The sequence below is a fragment of the Mirounga leonina genome, unplaced genomic scaffold (assembly GCF_011800145.1).
Source record: "Mirounga leonina isolate KUSES-001 unplaced genomic scaffold, KU_Mleo_1.0 Mir_115, whole genome shotgun sequence".
NCBI classification, from domain to species: Eukaryota; Metazoa; Chordata; class Mammalia; order Carnivora; family Phocidae; genus Mirounga; species Mirounga leonina.
In genome coordinates, this window is record NW_023270268.1 from 90036628 (window position 1) to 90057732 (window position 21105).

At 35.0% G+C, this 21105-nt stretch overlaps 1 protein-coding gene across 1 annotated transcript in view; it reads left to right on the plus strand.

The window, feature by feature from the left end:
• POLQ (DNA polymerase theta) overlaps positions 1 to 21105 on the plus strand; it is a 123739-nt gene that overhangs the window by 30286 nt on the left and 72348 nt on the right. The window contains exons 13-15 of the mRNA XM_035000064.1: positions 10503 to 10696; positions 12015 to 12139; positions 13395 to 13638. Coding sequence (XP_034855955.1) covers positions 10503 to 10696; positions 12015 to 12139; positions 13395 to 13638 — 563 coding nt within the window. The remainder of the gene's footprint in view (positions 1 to 10502; positions 10697 to 12014; positions 12140 to 13394; positions 13639 to 21105) is intronic.

Below are 21105 nucleotides of genomic sequence, written 5' to 3' on the forward strand. Positions count from 1 at the left end.
ATCAAGAGATTGCAGCAATCCAGTTACATCTTCAGGCTCCAGTTCTAATTCTAGTTCTCTTGCTATTTCCCCCACATCTGCCCTTCCTTCCTCTACTGGAGTCTTGGACCCTCAAAGTCATCCATGAGGGTTGGAGTTAACTTCTTCTAAATTCCTGTTAATGTTAATATTTTGACCTCTTCCTGTGAATCACAAATGTTTTTATGGCACCTAGAATGGTGAATCCTTTCTACAAAGTTCTCAATGTACTTTGCCCAGATCCATCTGAGGAATAACTGTCTTTGACAGTGATAGCCTTATGAAATATACAGTTCTTAAAGAGTAAGAATTGAAAGTCAAAATTATAATTGACCCTTGAACAACATGGGTTTGAATCCACTTGTACATGGATTTTTTCCAATGAATATAGCACAGTACTGTGTATTTTCTTAACATTTTATTTTCTCTAACTATATCGTAAGAATACAGTATATAATACATATAGCATAAAATATGTGTTAATCAACTGTTTCTGTTATTGGTAAGGCTTTCTGTCAACAGTAGGCTATGAGCAGTTAAGTTTTTGGGGAGTCAGAAGTTATACACAGATTTTCAACTACATGAGCAGTTGGTACCCCAACCCCACATTGTTTAAGCATCATCTGTACTCCTTGATCCATGGACTGCAGAATGGATACTCTGTTAGCAGGCAGGAAGACAGCATTTATCTTGTACATCTCCGCCAGAGCTCATGGGTGACCAGGTGCATTGTCTGCAGTAATTGGAAAGGGATCTTTTTTTCTGAGTGGGTCTCAACAGTGGGTTTAAAATACTCAGTAAATCATGTTGTGAACAAATGTGCTGTCATCTAGGCTTTGCTGTTCCATTTATAGAGCACAGACAGAGTAGATTTAGCATAATTCTTAAGGGCCTTGGGATTTTTGGAATGGTAAATGAGCACTGGCTTCAACTTCAAGTCTCTAGTTGCATAACCCCCTAACAAGAGTCATCCTGTGCTTTGAAACTTTGAAGCCAGGCATTGACTTCTTTCTAGCTATGAAAGTCCTAAATGGCTTTTTCTTCTACTAGAAGGCTATTTTGTCTACGTTGAAAATCTGTTGTTTCGTGTATCCACGTTTCTTAATTAGCTAGATCTTCTGGGTAACTTGCTGCAGCTTCTACATCAGCACTTGCTGCTTCACCTTGCACTTTTGTGTTATGTTTAAGCTTCTTCCCTTAAACCTCATGACCCAACCTCTGCTAGCTTCCAGCTTCTCTTGGATAGCTTCCTCACTTCTTTCAGCCTTCATAGAACAGAAGAATTACAGACTTGCCCTGGATTATAATGGCTTTGGCTTAAGGGAGTGTTGTGGCTGTTTTGATCTTCTATCCAGAGTACTGAAATTTTCTCCACATCAGCAATAAGGGTGTTTCACTTTCTTATCATTTGTGTGTTTAGTGGAGTAGTATTTATAATTTAAATATTCAGGAACTTTTCCTTTGCAGTCACAGCTGGGCTAGCAGAAGAAGCCTAGCTTTCGGCCTGTCTCAGCTTTTGACATGCCTTCTTTTTTTTTTTTCCCCAAAGATTTCATTCATTTTATTTGAGAGAGAGAGTGAGAGAGAGCAGGAGCAGGGGGGAGAGGGAGAAGCAGACCTTTCTCCACTTTTTAAACAGGATTTATTTATTTTAGAGCGTGTGAGGAGGGGGAGGAGCACAATAAAGTGAAGCACATAAAACAAGATATTCCTTTTTTGCTTTATAAATATTACCAAGCACATATGTATATTTTTACTCTACCTTCTTTCTTATACGGAAGATAGTATGCTGTGTACCTTTTTTGTACCATCTTTGTTTCTTAACAATATACCTTGAAAATCACCCTGTGTCAGTTCATGGAGATTTTTAATTCTTTTTAAAAATATCTGTATAACTCCATTGTGTGTATACCAGTATTTATTCAATCAATTCTCTATTGATGGACATTTGGGTTGTTTCCAATATTTTGTTGTGGCAAGTGCTCCTACAGTGAATAACTTTGGTTCATATATTGTTTAGGTTTGATGGGGGTTTATCTTTAGGAAAGGCTCCCTAAAGTACAATTGCTGGATAAATTATAAAGGCATATATAATTTTGGCTTTACAAAATTGTCCTCTGTAAGATTTGTATCATTTTCCAATTTTAACAGCACTATATGAGGATAGTTATTTTTCCACAACCTGATGAATGTATTGTCAAGCTTTTATACTTTTTAGTATAGTTTTAATTTATATTTTTAAAAAATATGAATAAAATTGAACATTTTTTCTATTTGTTAAAGGACAGTATGTTTTTTCCCCCCATGAATTGTCCATGTCTTTTGTTTATTTTTCTTTTGTGTTTTGGTCTTTTTCTTAAGTTTTAAAGGTTATTTTATATATTAGGAAGAGTAGTGCTTTGTGGTTTAAGTTGAAAGTATTTTTCTCCTAGTTTTTATGTGGCTTTGACTGTATTTATTGTGTATTTTACATCACATTTTTCTAAAAATGTAGTTGAATTTGTGAGCTTTTGTATCAGTGAGAAATGCTTTTCTTGCTCTAAGATTATAAAGGAATTCTCTTACATTTTCTTCAAGTAATTGCGTATGGTTCCCTTCTTTTGAGCTATGTTCCATTTGGAATTTATTCTAGTACAGTAGTCACTCCTTATTCATGGGGGATACATTCCAAGACCACCAGTGGTTGCCTGACACCCGGATAGTATTGAATCCTGTGTATATTTTTTTTCCTATACCTACATACCTATGATAAAGTTTAATTTATAAATTAGGCACAATAAGAGATTAGTAACAATAGAACAGTTATAACATAATAAGCTTTGTGAATGTGATCTTTCTCTCAAAATATGTTATTTACTGTACTCACCCTTCTTATGATGTGAGATAATAAATTGCCTATGTAATGAGATGAAGTGAGGTGAATGCTATTGGCATTGTGATGTAGCATGAAGCTACTATTGACCTTCTAATGATATATTATCTGTTTCTGGACCATGGTTAACTGTGGATAACTAAAACCATGGAAAGTGAAATCACAGATAAGCCAGGGGCTACTGTATATTTTATTTTTTATCTTTTTATTTTATCTTTTTTTTTTGATAGTCACAATCTGTAGTCACAGTTTCATTTATTAAAAGGTTTATTTACACACAACAAATGAAAAATTTTCTTCAGCTTTTATCTTTACTTTTTTTCTCCATTTTTTAAACAAGGTTTATTTATTTTAGAGCATGTGAGGAGGGGGAGGAGCAGAGGGAGGGAGAGAGAAGGAGAGAGAGAGAAAGAGAGAGAGAGAGAGAGAGAGAGAGAGAAGCAGACTCCCTACTGAGCACAGAGCCCGATGCAGGGCCTCATCCCATGACCCTCAGGTCACAACCTGAGCTCAAATCAAGAGTTGGAGCTGAAACAACATTTGGAGCTGAACCAACTCAGCCACCCAGGGCACCCCTCCTTCTTTTTTAAGTTGATTGGTCTTATTCATGAAAAGGAATGTTTCTCTATTTCTTTAAGTCTATTTTTGGGCCTCCAAGAGTCTTCTGAAAATTTTCTCATACAGAATTTGAATATGTATTTTTAAATTACATATATTTAAAATAAATTTTTAATTAAAATTAAAATTTTTAATTTTTAAAATCGCTTTGTTGCAATATGGTTCACAGCATATTTACACTTACACATTTAAAGTGTAAGTCAGTGATTTTTAGTATATTCACAGAGTTGAGCAATTATCACCACTATCTAATTTCAGAACATTTTCATCACCCCAGAAAGAAGCCCTGTATGCATCAGCAGTCACTCCCAAATTTTCTCCAATCTCCTCATTCTCCCTTAGTCCTAAGCAACCACTAATGCTTCTGTTTCTATAGACTTTCCTATTCTGGGATCATATAATATGTGGTCTTTTATGACTGGTTCCTTTCACTTAGCATAATGTTTTCAAGTTTTGTCTATGGCATAACATGTATCCTTTTCTTTTCTATTTTGGAAAACTTTTTTTAAAAAATTGAGTATAAAAAATTTGAGTATAGTTGACACATGATGCTACATTAGTTTCAGGTATACAACATAGTGATTCAACAACTCTATATTTTGCTGTGCTCACCACAAATGTTAACTACCATCTGTCACCATGCAATGCTATTACAATATCATTGACTATATTCCTTACGCTGTACCTTTTATTCCTGTGACTTACTTCATAACTGGAAGCCTGTATCTCCCACTCCTCTTCACTCATTTTGCCTACCCCACCACCCCTCTTCCCTCTGGCAACTACTAGTTTTCTCTATTTACATGTCTGATTCTGCTTTTTTGTTTGTTTATTCATTTATTTTGTTTTTTAGAGTCCACATATAAATGAAATCATAGGGTATTTGTCTTTCTCTGACTTATTCCACTTAGCATTATATAATCTAGATCTGTCCATGTTGTCACAAATGGCAAGATCTCATACTTTTTTATGGCTGAGTAATATTTCATTGTATATGTGTACCACATCTTCTTTATCCATTCATCTGTTGTTGGACACTTGGGCTACTTCTATATCTTCACTATTGTAAATAATGCTGCAATAAAGTGTGTATCAGGGGAGCCTGGGTGGCTCAGTCGTTAAGTGTCTGCCTTCGGCTCAGGTCATGATCCCAGGGTCCTGGGATCGAGCCCTGCATCAGGCTCCCAGCTCTGTGGGAAGCCTGCTTCTCCCTCTCCCTCTCCCCCTGCTTGTGTTCCCTCTCTCGCTGTGTCTCTCTCTGTCAAATAAATAAATAAAATCTTAAAAAAAAAAAGTTTGTATCAGTTCTTAAGTCCTTTATATTGCAGAATAATATTCCATTGTATGGATGTACTGCATCTCTACTTATCCATTCATCAATTAATGGACATTTGATATATCTTTTATTTTTGGCTATTATGAATAATGCTGCTGTGAACATTCGTGTACAAGTCTTTACATGGACATATGTTTCAAATTCTCTTGGGTATATCCCTAGGAGTAGAATTGTTGGGTTATATGGTAACTTTATTTTTAACATTTTGAGAGTTTTGAAACTCCTCAAAAACATCTGGATAATATTATATTTCCACCAGCAATGTACATGGGTTCCTATCCTTTACATCTTCTCCAATGCCTGTTTTTATTTCTCTTTTTGGATATATCCTTATGAGTATGCAGTGCTCTCTTATTACACTTTGGACTTGCATTTCCTTAATGGCTAATAATGTTGAGCATCTTTTCATGTGTTTATTGATATGAATATCTTAGAAAAATATTCAGATCCTCTGCCATTTTTAATTTTTTTTTATTATTGAGATGTGTTTTTTATCTATTCTAGATACAAGTCTTTTTTCAGATACAGGATTTAGAAAAATTTTCTTCCATTCTGTGGGTTGTCTTTTCATGTTCTTGATGATGATTTTTGAAGCACAGAAGTTGTGAGTTTTGGGCAGTTTATCAATTTTTTTCTTTTGGTGTCATATCTGGAAATCTATGTAACTCAGTTTCACAAGGATGCACTCCTATATTTTCTTCTGAGTTTTATAGTTTTATCTTACATTGACACATATGGTCCACTTGGACTTTTGTGACTGATGTAAGATGGGAATCTAACTTCATTCCTTTTCATGTGCATATCCAGGTGTCCCTGCTCCATTTGTTGAAAATCCGTTAATTTTCTTGTCATCCTTGTCAAAAATCAATTGATCATGAATGTGGGGGTTTATTTCTGGGCTTTCAATTCTATTTCATTGATCTATATTTATCCTTATGCTGATACTATACTGTTTTGATCACTGTAGCTTGGTAGTAAGTTTTGAAATAAAGAAATGTGAGCCCTCTAATTTTGTGTTCTTGGAAAAAATTTTTCACCATTCTGGGTCACTTGCATTTCCTTATAAATTTTAGGATCATCTTGCTGATTTCTGCAAAGAAGCCAGGTTAATTCTGATAGGGATTGTGTAGAATTGGTAGGTCAATTTGGGAAATATTGCCATCTTAACAATATTAAGTTTCCCAGTCCTTGCAGATAGGCTGTCTTTTTCATTTGCTTAGGTCTTTAATTTCTTTCAAAAATTTTTAGTTTTCAGAGTACAAGTTTTGTATTTTTTTGTTAAGCTTATTGCTAAGCATTTTATTCTTTTTCATGCTATCATAAATGGAATTTATTTCTTAATCACATTTACAGATTGTTTATTAAAACATTTTTTATATTGATCTTATATCATGTAACCTATTAAACTTGTTCATTAATTTTAATAGTATTTTTATGCATTTCTCAGGATTTTCTATATACAAGATCATGCCATCTGCAAATAGAGATAGTTTTGCTTCTTCCTTTCCAGTCTGGATGTCTTTTATTTACTTTTCTTTCTCCTAATTGACCATTAGAATCGCCAATAAAATATAGAATAGAAGTAGCAACAGCAGACATGTTGTTTTGTTCCTTATCTTGGGGCAAAAGTATTCAGTTTTTCACCATTAATCTTGGTGTTAGTTGTGGGTTTTTTGCAGGTGGCCTTTATTAGGTTGAGGAAGTTCCTTTCTATTGCTAGTTTGTTGAGTGTTTTTATCATGAGAGGTTATTAGATTTGTCAAGTGTTTTTGCCACATCTGTTGAGATCATCATGTGGTTTGTCCATTTTATTGATATAGTGTATTACATTAATTGATTTTCAGATATTAATCTTGGATTTTCTGGGTAAATCCCACTTTGTTATTTGTAGAATACTATTCATCTGTTGCTAATATTTTACTGAGGATTGTTGTATCTATATTTATTAGATAGATTGTCTGTAGTTCTCTTTTCTCATGATGACTTTGTGTGGTTTTGAGGAAGAATTTGTGAAAGATTGCTGTATTTCTTATTTAAACATTTGATAGATTTCACCAAACTATTTGGGCCTGGACTTCTCTTTGGAGTAAATTTATTACTAACTCAACCTCTTGTAATAGGTCTATTCATATCTCTTGTTTTTTCCTGAATCAATTTTGGTAGTTTGTATGTTTCCAGGAATTTGTTCATTTCATCTAGATTATCTAATTTGTTGGTATTCAGTTCACACTATTTCCTTATAACCCCATCCTTTTTTCCTCTGTACATTCAATAGTGGTGTCCCTTCTTCCATTTCTGACTTTAGTAATTTAAGTCTTCTCTCTTATTTCTGGATCAGTCTAGCTAAAGGTTTTTCAATTTTGTTGATCTTTTTAAAGCACTGTTAAAAGTATTTAAACAAGGAGGCCATTAGACAGAGGTGACTCTAATGCCTTGGTAGTTTACATAAGCAAAACAAAACTTAAGCCAGAGGCAGTACACTCAAATCCAAGAAATTTAAACTAGAGAACAACTAATCACAGCCAATGAGGCTTCCCCAAATAAGGCAAGTGCTTAAGCTATAACCAAAGAATTGCTTTGTTTTGCTTTGCTTCAGTATCTTCTCTATAAAAACTTTGCTCCTATCTCCTGTTTGGAGGGCTTCTAACCACCTTTGGTTTGGCACTGCCCAATTCAAATCAGTGTATGCTCAAATAAACTCTTGCAAAATTTTATGTGCTTCAGTTTGCCTTTTACCAGAATGAATTTTTGTTTAGTTTATTTTTCTTTATTATTTTTGACTTTCTACTTCATTAATTTCTGCTCTTTATTATTTTCTTCCTTCTTCCTTTGGGTTTTACTTTGTCCTTCTACTTGCAAGTGTCTTAATGTGGAAGATTAGTGTATTGATTTGAGACCTTTTTTTTTTAATGTAGACATTTATAGCTATACATTTTCCTCAAAATACTACTTTTACTGCATCCTGTGATAAATTTGGTATATAATGTTTTCATTTGTTATATTCACTTATTTCAAGGTATTTTACAATTTCTATTATGATTTTCCCTGACCCACTGTTATTAGTAGTTTCTTGTTTAATTCCCACATTGTGAATTTCCAAATTTTTTGTCACTTATTTCTAATTTCATTCCATTGTCAGGAAACATATGTTGTGTAATTTTAATATACACATGTATATATAAGTATACACACGTATATATTAAGCAATCTCTACACCAAACGGGCTTTTACCTACAACCTTGAGATCAAGAGTCACACATTCCACTGACTGAGCCAGCCAGGCGAGCTTACACTTTTATATGTTGAAGCTTGTTTTATTGCCCGCATATGGTCTATCCTGGAGAATGTTCTGTGTGTTCAAGAAGAATGTGCACTCTTTTTTTTTTTAAACACAATTCTCTCTTTAAAGAGTAGTTTTTTTTTTAAGATTTTATTTATTTGAGAGAGAGAGAGCACGAGCATGAGCAGCGGGGAGGGGCAGAGGGAGAGAGAGAAGCAGACTCCCTGCTGAGCAGGGAGCCTGATGTGGGGCTTGATCCCAGGACCCCAGACTGTGACCTGAGCTGAAGGCAGATGTTCAACCGACTGAGCACCCAGGTGCCCTGAATGTGCACTCTTGTTGGACGGAGTTCTACAAATGTCTGCTAGGTCTAGTTGATTTAGAATGTTATTTTAGAAGATTAAGTTGATCTGCTTATTTGTTCTATCCATTGTTGAAAGTTAGGGTATTTAAGTCTTCAACTATTATTTTTGAATTGTCTGTTTCTCTCTTCATTTCTTCCAAGTTTTGTTCAGGTATTTTGACACCCTGTATATATTTATAGTTGTTTATATGTACTTGATTGATTGATCCTTTTATCGTTATAGAATGTTCCTCTTATTTTTATTAACATTTTTTAACATTCTATTTTATGTGCTATTAGTATGGCCACTCCATATTTATTATGGTTGTCATTTGCATGATACTTTCCCTTTTCCCTTCCTTTTACTTTTGCCCTATTTGTATTTTTGTATCTATATTGTGTCTCTTACAGACAACATATAGTTGGATTCTGGTTTTTTATGTAGTCTGTTAATCTACCTTTGGTTATTTAACCCATTCACATTTAACGTTATTAGTAACATGGAGTAACAGCTATGTTTTGTCTTGTTATTTTCTATATATCTTATGTCCTTTTTGTTCTGTACATTTTTTTATGGATTTCTTTTGAATTAAGTGAATTATTTCCCAGTATAACATTGTAATTTATTTAATTAATTTTTCTCTATTTTTTGAAGTTATTCCCAGTTACAATACAGCTTAAAATTTATACTAACGTAATTGCAGTGAGATATAGAAACATAATTTTTGAATAGTGCTATTCTTTTTTGTGCTATTACTGTTATACATGTACCCCTATAGGTGTCACAAACCCAGTAGTACATTGTTATTATTTATATAATTTTATGTCTTTAAAGAAGGTGAGAGGAGAGAAAAATGTATATTTGTAGAGCTTGTTACATTAAAATTCTTATGATTTGTGTTTTTCTTCATTTGTTCCTTGGATTTTAGTTACTATCTCTTGTCATTTCCTTGCTCCAATACAGCTTTGCTCTGTTAACTCTAAACAGAGCAAAGAGAAATTTTATTTAAGTAAAAAATGAGTTTATGCAGGAATAGCAGAGGAATTAGTTTTTTTGCATAGTCTCTATTGATATATCTTCATGTTTTCTCATTCTTCTGCCAGCTTGCTTCTAATGTTGAGCTCTATAGTGAATTATTTATTTCAATTGTTATACTCTTCACCTTCAGAATTTCCAATTTTTAGTATTTATTTATTTATTTATTTATTTATTTATTTATTTGACAGAGAGAAACACAGCGAGAGAGGGAACACAAGCAGGGGGAGTGGGAGGAGGGAGAAGCAGGCCTCCTGCTGAACAGGGAGCCTGATACGGGGCTGGATCCCAGGACCCCGGGATCATGACCCGAGCTGAAGGCAGGTGCTTAATGACTGAGCCACCCAGGCGCCCTATCCATTTGTTTTTTTTTTAATCCTTTCCTTTTATTTTTATTCTCTACTTGATGAGACATTGTCATCATACCTTCCTTTACTTCATTTAGCATGTTTTTCTTTTGTTCTTTGACCATATTTGTCTACTTTGAAGTCTTTGACATTCCCAACATCTGGAATCTCTCAAAGGTGTTTCTTTTGCAAGCTTTTTCCCTTGTGTTTGGGATACACATTCCTGTTTCTTTTCATGTCTCATAGTTTTTATTGTTGTTGTTGAACCCTGGATATTTTAGATAATATAGCAGTGGTGAATATTGATTCTTCCTTTCCTTCCCTCCGTTTTCTCTTCTCCTGATCCTGATTCTTTCTTGGAAATCAGAAAATACTTAAGATTGTACTTAGTGTCAGAATGTTGAGATTAAAAGTGTCTGTGATTAAAGTTCTTGGATTCTGTAAAATCCAGTTCGTATGCTCAGTGGTCTCTTTTCTTTTGGTTATTGAGTTATTTGTGAATAAATGAAATTTCCATATAAATGAGATATTATCACATTTAGAAATTTTTCCAAATGCTGAGGCCTTTGTTTTTAATATAAAGTCTACTTTTATAGTTTTATTCCTTTTGTAATGCAATAATTCAGCTAATGAATGATGCTTCTTCCCTTAGGTTACACCTATGTTTGAGGAGTGGACTACTATTGATTGGTATCAATTTTTCTGTTTATGGGAGAAATTGCCAACTTCTATGAAACGGGTGGCAGAGCTAGTGGGAGTTGAAGAAGGGTTCTTGGCTCGCTGTGTGAAAGGAAAAGTCATAGCCAGAACTGAGAGACAGCAACGCCAGATGGCCATCCATAAAAGGTAAATACCAAGGAGCCTTGACTGTCCAGTATTTAAAACAGTTTTGGATATATAGTAGTTGTTCAGTTTACTATAGTCACTTTCATTATCATCAAAATCAAAGTTTTAGGGGTGCCTGAGTGGCTCAGTCAGTTAAGCATCTGCCTTTGGCTCAGGTCATGATCCCAGGGTCCTGGGATGGAGCCCTGCATCGGGCTCTCTGCTCAGTGGGGAGTCTGCTTCTCCTTCTCCCTCTGCCTCTCTCCCCGGCTTGTGCTCTCTCACACTCACTCTCTCAAATAAGTAAAATCTTAACCAAAAAATAAAGTCAAAGTTTTGGTTGAGTAAATTGTCACTTTCTTGTGTTTACTGAATTTATCAATATTTCAATTTCTCCCTTAATGCTTGTTTAGAAGCCATTATAGATGAAGACCTTTTAAAGTAGAAAATTTAAGGGACACCTGGGTGTTTTAGTCGCTTAGGCATCTGCCTTCAGCTTAGGTCATGATCCCAGCATTCTGGGATCACACCCAACGTCAGGCTCTCTGCTCAGCGGGGAGCCTGCTTCTCTCTCTCCCTCTGCCTGCCTCTCTCTGTGCTTGTGCTCTCTCTTTCTCTTTCATTCTGTCAAAATAAATAAAAATAAAATCTTAAAAAAATAAAGTAGAACATTTATTTATTTCCTTTCCTTAAAGATTTGAATTAGAACTGACAACTTAGCATAGCTTCATTTGAGGATATGCTTTGTATCATTATTATAAATGATTGATTATTACCATGGAAGAGCAAATTAAAAGATTCAGATGGGGAAATTGAATCACTGAGCTTCTTTGAAATATAATAAAATTATTTTCTTAATGGTAGTCTCTAGTAAATTATTTATAACATAAATGTAAATTTTATAAGGATTTATATACTTGGATTATTTGTGGCATTATTGCTGTTCAAGTCAGTACTGGTTTTTCAAATTCTCTCATTTTTTTTGATATATGAGTAGGTGATCATATAACTGTGTATCAAATGTTCTTTTAATTTTTTGTGCCATTCTATTTCTTGAACCAAGTCTTATTTCTTGAAATTAGTTAGCAATATTAAAATATGGAGGAGATCTTTTTGTTATATAAATATTAGTTCCTTGCTTTGCTATAGTACTAATGTATGTCAGAATTTATTTGATAAACATTGAGCTCAGTCTTTGTCCACTAATCCATATCCTATTAGGCATCTTCTCAGAGTGTATAAATCCTCTCTTGCCTTTTTGCTTCTTTCTTGTTTCTCAGCATATGTTATATCTTCATTGTAGACCTCTCTTACATACTTATGGTGATTTACTTTCCAGGTTTTTTACCAGTCTTGTGCTATTAGATTTAATCAGTGAAGTTCCCTTAAAGGAAATTAACCAGAAATACGGATGCAGTCGTGGACAGATTCAGTCTTTACAACAGTCAGCTGCTGTTTATGCAGGTCAGTTAAACAAGGGTTTCCACATTTATTTGAGACTCTGTGGTTTGAGGTCAAGTTAAGATTACTTTTTTTTTCAAATTCCGTTTTATTTTAGACTTCTCTAAAAGTGAGGGGATCATGGGAAGCCTAATGTCATCATCAGAACACCAAAACTGTGGCTTCTCTGGGTTCAGTTATCCTGCTCCAGAGGATTGGCAGCTAGCTGAGTGTCTGGACCTTAGTCCCCCTCTATTACTTAGCAACTGCTGACCATCCTCCCTTTCTGTTTGTTTTTTTTTCCGTTTTCCCTGTTACAGGAAGAAATAGACACTAAGTTGTCAACAGTTTCCTTTATCTCATCAAGTTACTGATTAATATTTGTTATTGAGTAGGAGGATGGCAAATGGATAGGAATTTCTGGATTTCTCTTGGACTGTTCTAAATATCTCTTCTCTAGGGAAGCACTGGTCTCTCCTTAATAAAACTAAACTCCTGTCTCTAAGCTAGGCAAACAGTTCTGGGTCTGATTTTACCAAGAAATCCTCATAAGCCCTGGGCTGCTGGAGAGTGTGTGGATTTATATGTGTAAAAGGTTTCATTGTGAAGGTGTGTGCATATGTGAGCATACCGAGGGAAAGGTGGGAGGAGAAGGTCATAAGAAGGGAGAGACTCTTCAACTCATTGGCATGAAAGATCTCAAATTGCCTGTAGGGTGAATGTTCTCATAGGGAAGTGATTTTCTTAATGACTTGGCCTTGGCTATTCTGCCTCTTTATTTCATGAGGGAATAGCTATTGTGCTAGGCAACATTTCCTTGAAGAAAATATCAATGGGGAGCTTCGCTTTTTGTACTCCTCTCAGCACTTGAACATTTAAATAAACTCTCTTATTTTTCTGTAGTTGAAAAAAGTCCCTCACCTGTTTTTAAGAATTCTCTCTTCCTTTAAAAAAAGGAAGGAAGAAAGAAAGAATGAGAGAGAGGAATAAAGTCGAGTGAGGGCTTTTTGTTTGTTTTGTGTTAACATGCTCTACCTCAGTTGTTTCAGATATCAAGTTCATGATTAAGAATAGGTGACATTTAATGTGTTTAGCCCTTTTATTGACCAATTAGCTAGGCCCTTAACATGTGTCTACTATCCTGTTAACTTACACTTTGTGCCTCTTAAACTTTACAATTCCGCAAGTAAACAACACAACAAAACAAAAGTAAATCTAAAGAAATAGAGAATTATCTATGAAGAATTTTAATTCACTAAACATTCTATGATTATTCTAGGGATGATTACAGTATTTTCCAACCGCCTGGGCTGGCACAACATGGAACTACTACTTTCTCAATTTCAGAAGCGTCTTACATTTGGCATCCAGAGGGAGCTGTGTGACCTGGTCCGGGTGTCCTTACTTAATGCACAGCGAGCCAGGTTCCTCTATGCTTCTGGCTTTCTTACTGTAGCAGATCTCGCCAGAGCAAATATTGCAGAGGTGGAGACCGTTCTGAAAAATGCTGCTCCCTTTAAGAGGTAAGAAAGCACCCCTCACCTAGTAGTTATTAAATGAAAGATCATTTTGTAAATAATAGAAAATGTACTAAACTATTTTTTCTTAGATAATATCATGACATACATGGTATCAGTGGAAGAAAATGAGACTGTTTCTTCCCCCTTAGAATTACTGTCATTTCATGTGTGTATGTATAATATTTTTAAAATTGAAGTATAGGTGACACACAATGTTATATTAGTTTCAGCTGTACAGTATAGTGATTTGAAAAGTCCATATGTTATGCTCACTCAGCACAAGTGTAGCTACTATCTTTCACCATAAAATGCTATTAAATACCATTGACCATATTCCCTATGCTGTACATTTTATCCCCGTGACTTAATCATTCAATAACTGAAAGCCTCTATCTCTCACTCCCCTTCACTCATTTTGTCTGTTGCCCTACCCCTCCCCTCTGGCAACCATCAGTGTGTTCTCTGTATTTACGGGTCTATTTTTGCCTTTAGTTTGTTTTGCTTTTTAGATTCCACATCTAAGTGAAATCCTCTGGTATTTGTCTTTCTCAGTCTGACTTATATCACTTGGCATAATACCCTCTAGGTCTATCCATGTTGTCAAAAATGGCAAGATCTCATATTTTTTATGGCAGAGTAATATTCCATCATAGATAGATATCAGATAGATATCATAGATCAATCGATTGATCTTTATATATTTGTTATCCATCATATATATATTATCACATCTATATCCCTTCATCTATCCATGGACACTTGGGTTGCTCCCCTATCTTGACTGTTGTAAATAATGCTGTGATAAACATAGAGGTGCACATATCTTTTCAAATTAGTGTTTTCATTTTCTTTAGGTCAATACCCGGCAGCAGAATTACTGGATTGTATGGTATTTTTATTTTAATTTTTTGAAAAACCTCCATGCTGTTTTCCACAGTGGCTGGTCCAATTTATGTTCCCACCAACAGTGCACAGGGGTTCTTTTTTCTCCACATCCTCACCAACACTTGTCATTTCTTGTCTTTTTGATTCTAGGTGTTCTGACAGGTGTGAGGTGATATCTCATTGTGGTTTGGATTTGATTTCCTCAGTGATTGGTGATGTCAAGTAACTTTTCATGTGTCTGTTTGCCATCTATATATCTTCTTTGGAAAAATGTCTGTTTAGGTCCTCAGTCCATTTTTAAATGGAATATTTGGTTTTTTGGTGTTGAGTCATAGAAATTCTTTATACTGTTAATCTGTTATTAGGTATATCATTTGTGGATGTCTTCGCCCATTCAATAGGTGACCTTTTCATTTTCTTGAGTGTTTCATTCACTGTGCAAAAGCTTTTTATTTTGGTGTAGTCTCCAAAATTTATTTTTGCTTTTGTTTCTCTTGCTAGAGGAGACATATGTAGAAAAATGTTGCTAAGGCCAATGTCAAAGAAATTACTGCCTACATTTTCTTTTAGGAGTTTTATGGTTTTGGGTCTCACATTTAAGTCATGACCTTTATTATGTTGAAGTATGTTCTCTCTAAATTTACTTTGTTGAGAGTTTTTATCATGAACTCATGTTGAATTTTGTCAAATGCTTCTGTGTCTATTGAGATGATCATATGATATTTGTCCTTTGTTTTATTGATTCGACGTATCATGTTGATTGATTTGTGAATATTGAATTAACACTCATCCCCAGAATAAATCCCATTCAGTTGTGGTGGATGATCCTTTTAATGTATCATTGAATGTTATTTGCTAATATTTTGTTGAGGATTTTTGCATCTATATTTATCAGGGGCATTGGCCTGTAAGTTTTTTTGTAGTGCCTTTAGTTTTGGTATCAGGGTAATGCTGGCTTTGTAGAATGTATTTGGAAGTTTTCCTTTCACTTCTCTTTTTTGGAATAGTTTGAGGAGAATAGGTATTAACTCTTCTTTAAATGTTTGGTAGAACTTGTCTGTGAAAGCCATTTGGTCAGGGACTTTCATTTGTTGGAGTTTTTTGATTACCAATTCAATTTCATTACTAGTAATTGGTATATTTAGCTGCTCTGCTTCTTCCTGATTCAGTTTGGGAAGGTTGTATGTTTCTAGGAATTTATCCATTTCTTCTAGGTTGTCCAATTTGTTGACATATAATTTTTTGCAATATTCTCTTACAATTTTTTGTATTTCTGTGGTGTTGGTTATTAATTTCCCTCTTTCATTTCTGATCTTATTTGTGTCCCCTCTTTTTTCTTGATGAGTCTGGCTAAAGGTTTATCAATTTTATCTTTTCAAAGAACCAGCTCTTGGTTTCCTTTATCTTTTCTATTGTTTTTTAAATCTCTATTTCATTTATTTCCACTCTGATCTTAATTTCCTTCCTTCTACTAACCTTGAACTTTTTCTAGTTTCTTTAGGTGTAAGTTTAGATTGTTTGAGATTTTTCTTGTTTCTTGAGGTCAGCCTGTATCGCTATGAATTTCTCTTAGAATTGTTTTCATTGTGTTCAAGAGATTTTGGATTGTTGTCTTTTCATTTTCATTTGTCTTCATGTGTCTTTTGATTTCCTCTTTGATTTCTTCACTGGCCCATTGGGTGTTTAGTAGCATGCTGTTTAGCCTCCACATGTTTTTGTTTTTTCCAGTTTTTTTTTTCTTGTGATTGATTTCTAGTTTTATACTGTTGTGGTTAGAAGAGATGCTTGATATGATTTTAATCTTCTTAAATTTACTGGGACTTGTTTTATGGTCTAAAGTGTGATCTATCCTGGAGAATGTTCCATTTGCATTTGAACTGAATGTGTGTTCTGTTGTTTTTGTATGGAATGTTCTGCATGTATCTGTTAAGTATATCTGGTCTAATGTGTCATTCAAAGCCACTGTTTCCTTCTTTTTCTGTCTGCATGATCTATCTGTTGATGTAAGTGGGGTGTTATAAACCTATACTATTATTGTATTACTGTCAATTTCTCTGTATATGCCTGTTAATATTTACTGTATATATTTAGATGCTTTAATATTGGGTGCATAGATATTTACAAATGTTATATCCTCTTGTTGGATTAACCTTGTTATCATTATATAATGCCCTTCTTTGTGTCTTATTATAGTCTTTGTTTAAAGTCTATTTTGTCTGATGTAAGTATTGCTACCCTGGCTTTTTTTTTTTTTCACTTTTATTTGCATGGAATATCTTTTTTCCATGCTTTCACTTAGTCTTTATATTTTTATAGGTCTGAAGTAAGTCTTTTGTAGGCAGCATACAAATGGGACTTTTTTTTTTTCCATTTTTTGTTTGTTTGTTTGTTTGTTTTAAGTAGGCTTCGCACCCAGTGTGGAGTCCAGTGCAGGACTTGAACTCATGACCCTGAGATTAAGACCTGAGCTGAGATCAAGAGTCAGATGCTTAACTGACTGAGCCATCGAGGTGCCCCATGGGTCTTGTTTGTTTTTTTTTTTTAAAGATTTTATTTATTTGAGAGAGAGAGCATGAGCCATGGGAGGGTGAGGTGGCAGAGGGAGAGGGACAAGCAGACTCGTTGCTGAACAGAGAGCCCAACACAGGGCTCAATTCCAGAACCTCAGGATCATGACATGAGCTGAAGGCAGACATTTAACTGACTGAGCCACCCAGGTGCCCACTGAATCTTATTTTTTAATCTACTCTACCACCCTGTCTTTTGATGGGAGCATTAGACCTACTTGTATGTTTCAAGTAATTATTGATAGGTATATATTTATTGTCCTTTTGTTAATTGCTTTCTGGTTGTTTTTGTAGTTCTTTGTTTCTTTCTTTTGCACTCTTTCCTTTGATGACTTTCTGTTGTATTATGTTGATTGTCTTTATTTTTTGTGTACCTATTACAGATTTTGGGTTTGTCTTTACTATGAGGTTCATATATAACATTTTGAATATGTAGTAGTCTATATTAAATCAGTGGTCACTTAAGTTTGAACAAATTCTAAAAGAAAATTTTCATTCCCCCCCCACGTTTTATGTATTTGTTATCATATTTTATATCTTTTTATTCATAATTTCTTACTTTTGATTATGGCCTTTTCTTTTTCACTTAAAGGAGTCCCCCTTTTTTTTTTTAAAGGAGTCCCTTTAACATTTCTTGTAAGACTAGCTTAGTGATGATGAACTTTAACTCTTGTTTTTCTGGGGAACTCTTTATCTCTCCTTCAGTTGTGAATGATAATCTTCCCACAGAGAGTGTTCTTGGTTTTTTTTCCCTTCAGCTCTTTGAATATATCATGCCACTCTATTCTGGCCTGCAACATTTCTGCTGAAAAATCTGCTCATAGTCTTAAGTGGTTTCCCTCGAATGTAACTTTTTGCTTCTCCTGGCTCTTTTTAGGATTTTCTCTTTATCTTTAACCTTGACATTTTAATTATATGTGTTATGGTGTGGAACTCCTTGGGTTCATTTTGTTTGGAACTCTGTATCCTTCCTGAACCTGTTTTCTTCCCCCAGGTTAAGGCAGTTTTCAGCTATTATTTCTTCAAATGAATTTTCTCCCCTTTTCTTTCTCTCTTCTCTTCTGGGGGTCCCATAATGTGAATGTTTGTTCACTTGATGTCATCCTAGAGATTGCTTAACCCATCCTCATTAAAATTTTTTTTTTTCTATTTGCTGTTCAGCTTGAGTGCTTTCCATTACCTTGTTTTCTAGATTCCTGATCATCTCCTCATCCCCTAATCTATTGTTGATTCCCTCTAGTGTATTTTTCATATCACTATATTCTTTAATTTTGATTGGTTCGTTCTTATATTTTGTATCTCTTTGTTGAAATTTTCACTGAGTTCTTCCACTCTTGTCTCCAGTCCAGTCAGCATCTTTAAGATCATTACTTTAAACTTTATCAAGCACATTGTTTCTCTCTGTTTCATTTAGTTCTTTTTGTAAGATTTTGTCGTGTTCTTTTGTTTGGAGCATATTTCTCTGTCTCCCCATTTTGCTTGATTTTCTGTGTTTGTTCCTTTGAATTGAGTAGAACAGCTACTTCTAAACTTGAAGGAAAGGTATTATGTATGGTCATCCCGTGTAGTCTTTGTATCCCTAATAACTTTGGCTGGGTGGCTGGAACTGTGGCTGCCATGGGCATGGAGTCCCAGGCACTCCTTGTTTGGGCTGCCCTGGTAGCATGACTGGAGCTGAAGTGGTCTCAGATGGTCTCAGGGCTCTCTATGGAAAGGGAGGTCTGGCAAGACAGCTACAACTGAAGTTGGTGCAGGCCGGGGCAGTCCCTGGGCTCTCTGTACAGAGAACACCCCGGCAGGATGGCTGAAGTTGAAGTGAGCATGGGCCAGGGCTGTCCAGGGGCTCTCTACCCACAAGGTTCACTGGGAGGACAGCTGAAGCTGAAGTGGGTGCAAGCTGGGTGTTCTGGGGAGCTCCACACAAGGGGTACCCAGACAGGGTGGCTGGAACTAAGGTGGGTGTGGGTCAGGGGTTCTTAGAGCACTCTGTGCTGGGGGAGTATTAGCAAACTGTCTGGAGCCAGAGTAGTATGGGTCTGGGTCTGGGGTGCTTTGCTCCTGTGTGTGCCACCTTGCTGCATCAGCTGGAGCTGTAGTGAGTACTGACCAGGGATGTCCTCCCGGTGGGCGCCACACTAGTGCTGCCTTGATGGGATGGCTGGGGCTGATGTGGGCTAAGGGTCTGGGGCTCATTGAGGTAGTAGGCCGGCTAGTGCACCCAGACCCTTTTTCTGTCTGTACTGTCAAGGTGGAGGGGGAACATAAACTGTAGCACTTGCAGCCCCTATGACCTGGAAAGGGTTCCAGCAGCTCCCCCACCATTTGGCAAAATTCTAGATCTAGTTTCTTTATGTTCTAGTTGCTGTTTGTACTTCTGTATTATACTAAGGCTACTATTGCTGTGATTATGCCTCTTCTGAATGCTCAGAATTTTACTGATCAAAATTACTAATATCAGTATTAGGACAAATCAACATCACATACCTCCTCATGTGACACAGTGAGAAAGACACAGCATTACTCCTGGAGTATTCTTATCAAAAATGTCTAAAATAAATTTAATTATAAGGAAACATCAGACAAACCTAAATTGGGAGACATTGTACAAAATAATTGGCTAGTACTCTTCAAAAATATCAAAGTCATGAAAAACAAACACTGAGGTGAGAAACTGTTTCTAATTACAGGAAGATAAAGAGACATGACAGCTAGATGCACCACCTTATTCTAGATTGGATTAGAAAAAGGACATAAGTGGAACAATTGGTGAAATTTGAATAATGCGTGCAGATTAGATATAGCATTGTATTAATGTTAAATTTCTGAATGGAAACTGGTATCTGGCACCTGGCCACCCTTTCCTTTCAGTACTTGGTACTTAAGAACCTGAAAACCCAGTTAGCATTTTGCTTTTCTCAGTTTGCCATTAACAATTCACAATGAATTACCTATGCATATGTATTTTCATATTGTTGGTAATGTTTCTTCAGAGTACATTCCTGGACATGGGATTTCAAAAGTTAAGTGCTTGTGTCACTTTATTAGATTCCAGATTGCCATGCAGGTTACATTCTCATTAACCTATTACCCCACAGCCTTGCCAATAGAATCCATTGTTAGAGGTTTTCATTTTACCAGTCTGATAGATGAGAAATTGTATCTCACAATGGTTTAAGTGTGCGTTTCTCCAATTGTGAGTGATGGTAGAGATGTTTTCATATGTTTCTGGATTTTTTTTTTTTTTTTGTATCTTTGTGAATTATCTGGTTATGTCTTTTCTTTATGTTTCTACTGGGTTTGGTCTTTTCCCTCTCCTTTTAAAGAATCTTTTCAAAATTGATTAGTGTATTTAGCTGTTTATTTTATATGTATGTTGCAAATATTTTCTCAAAATTTATGAATTTTTTTTTGGCTTTTATTGCCTTGTTTTTACCATGCAGAATTTTAATTTTTCTATTGATTTTTTATCATTTTTTCTTTCTTTCTTCCTTTCTCTTCTTTTCTTTCTTTCTTTTTTCCTTTCTTTCTTTTGCTTTTGAATTATAGTTAGAAAAACTTTTCTCTGTACTGAGGTTAAAAAGGAATTCATTCATGTTTTCTTCAAGTATTCATAGATTTGAATTTAGATTCCTGATGCATTTAGAATTTAATTTTGTGTATGGTGTGAAGTCTGGATCTAATATCATCTTTTATCCAATGGCTCCCATTTATAAAAAAAAATGTCTATCTTTGACTTAGTAATTTGAGATGCCATCTTTATCATATACTAAATATCCATAAATAATTAGGTCTATTTCTGGACTTTCTATTCTACTTACTATTCTTTTTGTCAATTCATGAGCAAGTACCAAACTTTTAATTATAAAGTCTTTATATATGTTTTAATATCTGGTAGGGCACTTTTCCACATAGTTTTTCAGTATTTTTCTGGCTATTCTTGTGTATTTGCCCATATGAAAGTTAAAGTGTTTGTTGATATTTTATTGGGATTGGATTGAAACTTAACTTAGAATTGACA